This window comes from Pongo pygmaeus, chromosome 5, assembly GCF_028885625.2.
Source record: "Pongo pygmaeus isolate AG05252 chromosome 5, NHGRI_mPonPyg2-v2.0_pri, whole genome shotgun sequence".
NCBI lineage: Eukaryota > Metazoa > Chordata > Mammalia > Primates > Hominidae > Pongo > Pongo pygmaeus.
The window spans coordinates 47278706-47287310 of record NC_072378.2 but is presented as its reverse complement, the minus strand read 5'-3'; the positions used below and the strand labels follow the sequence as shown (position 1 = coordinate 47287310).

At 40.6% G+C, this 8605-nt stretch overlaps 1 protein-coding gene across 7 annotated transcripts in view; it reads left to right on the top strand.

The window, feature by feature from the left end:
- ADGRF5 (adhesion G protein-coupled receptor F5) overlaps positions 1 to 8605 on the top strand; it is a 102274-nt gene that overhangs the window by 43766 nt on the left and 49903 nt on the right. For all 7 annotated transcript variants that reach the window (XM_063666253.1, XM_054492118.2, XM_054492114.2 and 4 more), the window contains exon 2: positions 4472 to 4597. In XM_063666253.1, the coding sequence (XP_063522323.1) occupies positions 4496 to 4597 (102 nt within the window). In that variant the 5' untranslated portion in view covers positions 4472 to 4495. The remainder of the gene's footprint in view (positions 1 to 4471; positions 4598 to 8605) is intronic.

The window sequence follows — 8605 nt, the reverse complement described above, 5'->3', positions numbered from 1 at the left end:
ATATGCTGACTCTTATAAATAAAGTCCAGGTTATGGAGAGCCTTGAGGATCAGTGAAAGTGATTTCCTTTATTCTGAAAGCAGAGAGAAATTGAACAGGGAATGTTGTGTGAAGAGTACTTTAGGGAAATCCATCTTGCATCTCTGTAGAGAGGGAGCAGAGAAGTAAAGAAAGGAAGCCATTGCCATGGTGTACATGAGGGGCAGAGAAGGCCTAGACTGTGTAGTAAGTCAGAAGTGGTGGGATAAATGCAAGATAGTTATGATTATTCTCAGAAGTTAACCAGAGTGAGCCTGCATTTGAGTTGAAATAACTGTGAAGAATTTTAGACTCTTAGAGTAGTAACGGGACTTTAAGAGACCAACTCCTGCATCCCAATTTTGAAATTATTGAGTGCAGTCAAATCCCTGGATTTACTGATAAGAAAACAGGCTCAGAGAGATAAAGTGACTTGCCCCACATCACACAGCTAATTAGTGGCAAAATGAGGCTAGAAGTTTATTTCCAGTTGCCTGGTCAGGTGTCTGTAACTTATAATTTGTTTGTTTGTTTGGTTGGTTGGTTGGTTGATTTCCCACCAAGAAGATCTCTTAGCTCAAATGGCACCTTGTTCTCAGGAGAATAGACTGCTTTGTTTATAATTTTGCCACTACCGTCTATCAGCTGTGTGGCCTCAGTGAATTAATCGTCCTTCTAAGCTTCTGTTTCCATGTCTGAAAAATAGGAGTAATTTAGTAGTATCAAAGGCTCCTTGAGAGGGTTAGAGGGCATAACCCTTGCAGAGAGCTCAGCAGCAGACCTAGAATATAGTGAGCACCCAGTAAGACAGTACTCTTACAGTCATTTTCAGTAGCAATTATTACCCACCAATTATAATTAATAACCAAGTAATAACCACTGGCAATTATTACCCACAATCCTATCCTACAGTCATTGTCACTAGCAATTATTACCCACCAATTATAATTAATAGCCAATTAATAACCACCAGCAATTATTACCCACAATCCTATCATACATGGTTGCTCCAACTGTCGGAGGATATCATTGACTAACATTTTGAGAATCATTGGTAGATTTCCTGGAGTTCTGACTAACTCAGCTCCTAGGCATCTCTGAGCTGTGAGACACTCAGATCTTTGTAGGCCTAGTTTTCTGATCTCAGGGCTAATGAAGGATTTCTAAGAGAAGAGTTGATCTTAAGCACTGATTGTTTCTCTATTATTTATTTTATTTTATTTTATGTTATTTTGAGAGATAGGGTCTTGCTCTGCTAGAGGTTGGACTAGAATGGTGAAATCATAGCTCACTGCAGCCTCAAACTCCAGGGCTCATGGACTCAAGCCATCTCCCCACCTCAGCCCCCTGAGTAGCTAGGACTATAGATGCATGCCAGTGCACCTGGCTATTTACAAAAAAAAAAAACTTTTTTTTTTGTTTGTTTTTTTGTTTGGTACAATACAGAGTCTTACTTTGTTGCTCAGGCTGGTCTTGAACTCCTGGCTTCAAGTGATCCTTTCTCCTTGCCCTCTGAAAATGCTGGGATTGCAGGCATGCGTTACCACACCCAGCCAGCACTGGTTGTTTCTAAGAGTTGTAAGAACAGGCCAGTTTCACAGTGAAGCTTCCTGTTGCATAATCACTCTGCAAGAGAACGCCATTAATGGTGGCTTCAGGGAACCCAGATCATTCATCCTCCAGATGCAGTGTTGCTGAGAATCTTGATGACTTATTCCTGGCATATGATGTCAGGCTGTGCTTTATTTTCCTCTCGCTGTCTTCTAACTTCACAGACAGGAAAATAGAGTCAGAGGAGACCAGGAAGTTGCTCAGAGCCACAAGGCTAATACTGAGGGCTAGGGCATATTTCCCAGCTTTGGTGAGTTTTAGTAGAGAGTGTCCTGGATTTTAATTTAAAAAGAGAAGGAGATTGGGAATGACATCTGATAATGTTCTTTCTTTCTCTGCCTCTGTTTCTGTCAGTCTTTGTCTGCCCTTTACTCCAGGAATTTTAGAAGAAATATGAACTTTTAGGGAATTTAGTATTAAAAGGGCCCTACTGAAGACAAATTGCCTTGAATGTGGGATGCTGCTCCATGTTTTTAACTGGATGAATATAGACTTTTCCCCCGCATTGGCCAAGTTAGACAGTTTTTGCTTGCTTCCTCACAGGTACAGATACCTGTGAGCTGGAAGGTTTATACGATTAATGATGCAGGTTAAAGAAAAGTTGGTGTTTAGGTCTCTATCCAAGTGTGGCAGCAACCCCAAAAGCTGAAGTGAATTTCAGCTCCTGTCACTGTTCCCATTGGTCAGGTCCATTCCATACTGGTTGTCAAATATGTTGACTATTTCCTTTCTTTCAAAGTGATGGCTGTCTCCTTTCTTTTGAGTGAAGAATCCCTGACATTTGTGTGTAACTGATGACTGTATATCATCTTCTGTATTCAGAGAACACCCACCTCCCCATGGTAGGGTCCTTCCTACATCTCCATTTCTTTTGGCTTGCAATCTTGTTGTCAACAAATGAGTCAACATAGATAAGAAAGTTAATTTATTAAAAATAATCTCAGCAGAGGCAGGGGGTGGGGGAAGATGGGGACAGTATTGGCCAATGGCCTATACAAAAGGGCCAGACATGACTATTTGGAAACATTGTAATTCTTGCTAACTCTGACCAAAAAATGGACGCACTGCCAACACTGGGAAATCGTAGAAAGATATGGAGCCAGCTCTAGTCCTTCTGGTATATTAGTCCTTCCTTGGTTATCAAATTTGAAGGGAGGCTTATTAACTATTCAGTTACTAAGTCTCATCTCCTTGATTAACTGCCTCAGTAGGGAACCAACTGAGGTTGGGGCCTGAAAAGACTACTTTGCCTCCTAAATACCTGACTCATTCTGTATTAGCCTGTTCAATACCCACAAAGACACATTGTCTTTCAAAAAGGAAGATAAAACTTCCAATAGAAAATTAAGCAGTACATTGCTATGATTTCCCCACAGCAGATGCATCTGGTCTTAAACAACTACTATAACCTAAATTGCAAAGCATTTCCCCCAAACCATTGAGTTGCAGAATTTAAAAAATGTGTTTGATTGCCAAATTTGCAAATTGGATCAGTTTTCCAGTTTTCCACTGAGGAAGAGGAAAAGGTGGCAGTTGTCAGCTGGCGATTGAAATACAATTTTCCCTGACGTGTAAATCTTGCCTATCATCAGTGTGTTATCCTGGCCATGCTTACCTGGAGCTCCCTGCAATACTGCAGCCAAAGCCTGCCCTTCTGGATGGTTGCATTCTGGATTCTATTGACAATCAGAGTAATAATTATTGCAGCCTGCATTTCTGGAGTTCTTCATGCCTTTTAATCTCATTCGAGTCTCAGAAAACTCTGTGAGAGAATTAGGGGAGGTACAATTATCCCCGTTTTACAGATGGGAAAACTTGGACTCAGAGAAGACAAATTACTTACACAGGACACAGTTAGTTTCTAGTAATCCTGGATTCTAACCCATATCTTGTGTCTCTTAGTCTAGCATTCTTTTCACAACAACACATAGACACAGAAAAGCTACAAGGAGAGGAGTGTGCACAAAGTAGATTGTCTTGGTCCCCAGACCTTCTAGGGTGGAGATTATTCCATGTGACATCCTACTTTTTAAATGAAAAAATGACAAAAATGATTCATCTCATCACCAAAATGCTATTTTCATCATTAGCATTATAAAAGGAATTTTAAAAAATCAACACATAAGGCCAGGCGTGATGACTTACGTCTGTAATCCTGGCACTTTGGGAGGCTGAGGCAGGAGGATTGCTTGAGGCCAGGAATTCAAGACCAGCCTGGGCAATAGAGTGAAACCCTGTCTCAAAAAATAAATAAATAAATAAATAAAATAAAAAGAACTCAATGAATAAGATGGGATATATAATGATACTAATATTCTATATTATGCACCATAATATGAAATAATACTGTAAGATACAACTTACATTTTTATAACCAAGTCCAGCAGTTTTCATACTAATGGGTCATAGTCCATTACTGTGGGTCATGATGTCCATTTAATGGGATGTTACCAGAATTAAATTAAAAATGGGGTAAGATACTCTATGATACAATTGAAAATACCGAAGTATTTTGCATGTAGCGAAACCGAATAGTGTTCTCTGAGTCTTTTTGTTCATAAATTATGTGTAAGTATTTCTTACTCAAACATCTGCTACCTTTGTGCTATTTACAGGCACCATTCTCAGCCTGTCAACCCCCATTCCCCTACTGTGACCATTTCTTCACGCAAAGGTCTGGGCAGAGAATGCTAAGTTGATTCCTTCATGCTCCTCCTTCCTTTTCTGTCTCTATTGGAAAGGTTCTTGTGTAGGATGACCTTCAAGACAGGGCTTGTGAGTTCTTTTTCCTTGTTTAAGAAATAAATTGCTGTATATCTAAACCATCATATTTCCATTTCAGGACAACCAACTCAAACCTGAAGACATGAAATCCCCAAGGAGAACCACTTTGTACCTCATGTTTATTGTGATTTATTCTTCCAAAGCTGCACTGAACTGGAATTTCGAGTCTACTATTCATCCTTTTGTGAGTTATATCCATATCTGCTATAATTTTTCTTGTCACAGTTTTCTGATTGCCTGACTGACAATGGTTCTTACAAAAAGTTTAGGGAGATAAAACTTTACGGGGAGAAAAAACATTCTTCCCATAATTGCAACATAAGAAAAAATGTTGCAAATGAGGAGAAGGGGTGAATGTAAACCCAGGTCAGTGTATTTGCTGGGCTACCACTTGCTGTATTCTGAAATAAGTGGTGGTGTCAAAGGAACATCAATGTAGCTTCAAGAGAGACCTCCCAGGGTTCCTTCCTTCACTAAATTACAACCACTAGGCCTAAGTCTTCCACTCTGTTAAACTGACAACAATAACAACAAAGCAGATTTGAAGGACTGAGCAGAATGTATGTTCTCAAAGGATTTGTTTTAACTGGGACATCAGGCTAGAACACATTCCAAAAGACATTAATCTGTGTGTGTGTGACAATCACAGACTGACATAGCTGAAGGACCATAGACATCATAGAAGACCTTTGCTGACAGATTATTCAGGTGGTTTTGTCTTTGGAAAGTCAATGAGAGTTTAGCTTAAGTAAAGGGAGGGATAAGTACCCCCTTATTCCTTATGGGAATTTTCAGGTTATTCCTTACTTAGCTTCTCCCTGCACCAGAGACAGGGCATGTTACTGGTTGGGAATCTTTGAAGACTGATGTAATTCTCTCTGTCTCAATTTCTTCATCTGTACAATGATGCTAATAGTAGTACTGATTTCCTTTTATTGTTATGAAAATTAAATTAGTTCATATCTATAAGATGCTCTAGAACAGTGTCTGGCACATAATAAATGTTATGTAACGGTTTGCTGTTATTGTTTCTCTTATTGTAGTAGTATTTTCCACTTTTTTGTTTTACATATTTCAGTTGTATTTTTTTGTCAGTCATTGTTGTTAGAGATTCATTGGTAAGTTTTTAGCATTATAAAATGCCCCTCTTTGTCCTACTTTGTATGTTTTAATTATTTGTCTACTATTCCAATTGTCATTTCTGCTTTTGTTTGTGTGTTTGCCTGATTTTTGTCCTTTATGTTTTCAAGCCTTTATATACCACTTTGTTTTATGATTCTCTTGTAAACAATGTGCGTTTGATTTTTTTTCTTTTAAACTAAACTTGAGCAAGTAAATTTGTATAATTTATTCCCATTTGATATCATTTTCAAAATGCTTAATCTTACCTTCAGGATTTTGTTTCACAACTTCATGTACTTTCTTCCTCTTTCCATTTTTGCTTCTTTCATTGTTTGACCTAGGTTATCTTTGTCTTTTCTTTATTTCTCTCATGACTTGGGGGATATATATGGTGTGTCTCCTCTTCCAAATCCCAGTGTGCAGGATACAACCTGTACACTCATACACAATAGCCTTCCCATTTAAATAGAGAAGGGAAACACTTAAGCTTCTTGTGAATTCACATAGTCAGTGCAGAGCTCTGGCTATCCAAGGCAGGTGGGGTAAAAGCCAGGGCCTGAGGTGATCTCAGCAATGGGGTTAGCTTTGCGTCTGTTCCGGCATTTTTAGTGCTCCTGGCTGCAGCAGTGCCTTCTCTCTATGTCACATCTGCCCTCCTAGTGATGGCCCTGGCAAAGCCCCTTCATCTGCCTGGTGGCGAAGGCTGGTCAGGGGATAAGCTGACCTCCTAGGGATCTTGGTGGAATGTGAAATCCATCTCCTTGGAAGCTCCTACCACTCACCTCAAAGGACCCACTTTTCTTTGGTAGATCTACCCTTCAAGGTATAATGTCTTCATGCAACCCAAAGGCCGAGGACTCGCATTGGAAAAGTGCACTTGAGCCTGCCTGATCAGTTTATACTGCCCTAAGCTCCCACCCAGTTCCCATGACTGACCTTCTACCGTCTTAAATGCCACATGTATGCAACATCTGGTGATGGGCTTGGTTTTTGAAATTGTGATAAAATACGCCTAACATAAAATTTAACATCTTGAAACCATTTTTAGGCACACAGTTTAGTAGTATTAAGTATATTCACATTATTGTACATCTAATTTTCATAATTTTTTCATTTTGCAAAACTCAAACTCTATACCCATTTGACAATAACTCCTCATTTCCTTCTCTACTGACAGCTTCTGGTTACTACTATTCTAATTTCTGTCTATTAATTTGGTGATTCTAGATACCTCATGTAGGTGGAATCATATAGTATTTGTCTTTTTGTGGCTGGCTTATTTCACTTAGCATATTGTCTTCAAGGTCTATCTATGTTGTAGCCTTTGTCAGCACTTCCCCCCTTTTTAAGGCTGAATAATGTCCTATTGTACATATGTCTATATTTTGTTTGTCCATTCATCCATCCACAGACATAAGTTGCTTCCACCTCTTGGCCATTGTGAATAATGTGCCTATGAACATGAATATACACATGTGGGGTGAAGGGCTTTTAAAGGGTGATGATGTAGCTCAGTGCTTCTCAAGCTTTCATGTGAGCATGGATCTGCCCAGAGACCTTCTTCAAATGCAGATTTTAGCTCAGGATGCCTGGGTGGGTCCCAGGATGTTGGCTTTCAGACATGCTGCTCTGGATCCTGCTCGTGACCATCTTAGAGTTACAGGCTGTACATGCTCAACTTTGATGTCAGGTCTGAGTGGAAGCCCAGCTCTGACTTTCATTAGCTTTGGAAACTGTCAACTTTCTTCGTTTCCCTGAGTCTGTTTCCTCTACATGAGAATAAATCATATCTCCTTCTTCTGTTTGTTGTGAGGCTTCAATGTTCTACATGCAACCCACAGCACAGTGACTAGCACAGAGCCCAAGTGCTTATGAATTTGTAGCTATTTTTAATAGTCTAGTATTAGTTTGGTGCAAAAGTAATTGCAGCTTTTGCAATTACTTTTGATACAAATAAACTCCTCTGAATATGCTTATGTGAGGACACATTGCTAGAGGATTCTTGCTCAGACAGTTTTCGAACACAGAAGCAAAGATGTTAAATCGGAAGTTTCAGGTCAAGAAAAAGAGGCATGTGTGGCAGGGCTCCGGTGAGTAGGGTTAAGATTTGGGAAAGCAGGAGCCTTTGCTTACCTCGTCGTTTGCCATCCTGTTCCCTGGGAATTTTCTTCTTCATGAATAAAAAGCCACCTCTCATTCCTGACTGACTACCCACCCCCACTCCAGGCCACCCTGCCCCACCACCACTACAACTATTTGTGAAGTCATCATGTCCGACAGGTGGGGCACTTCCTGGAATTGGTGACCTTGTCTTTTCTGGCTGAAGCTCTGCCTTCAGGAAATTCCCTCTGGACAACGCTGTCCACTGTGGCTCAGACAGTCCCCTGGGGACCTCTACACAGATGGAGCAGGCAGGGGGAGGTCCAATTGGAAGCTCTGTTTTCTTGTCTGAAGTAAATACACTGTCGAGCACTGGGAGCCCTGGCAAACCTATGCTCCCTTGTGAGTTCTACCCAGCACCCAAAGTGTAAGAGGAAAGGCAAGTGCTGGAGTCCCACAGTTCCCCAAACTGGGATGACATGAAGACTCAGGACGGTAAGGCTGGTCCCCAGTGAGCCCCCATGCCAGCAGGATACACAGCACTCACCACTACCAGAGACTGCACTGAGCACCTGACATGCCTCAGCACTTATTATTTTTCATAATGTAAGAAACAGAGGATTTGAGGGAGAGAATGACATTTCCTAAAAATCTGAAACTGTGGGATTCACTTCTTGGTGTGACAATTTGCTCTATTCAAATCAGGTCCTGTGACTTGGTAGCCAGATCTTTGTACCTCCTTGAATCTGGGGATGGTCAAGAGCATTTACCCATCTCCATCCCAACTCCTCAGAGGCTTCATTGCCATCAATGTGCTTTTTCCTCCATTATCTCCAATGATTGTAGGGCTTAAAATAGGAAGTAGGCTGCTCCCACTGGACAACAAAGAGGCTGTAGGTGACAGAGCTATGGAAGCGGCACTTGCAAAGATGTGCCCTGAAAGTTCCAGATGATCACCATAAAGATTCAG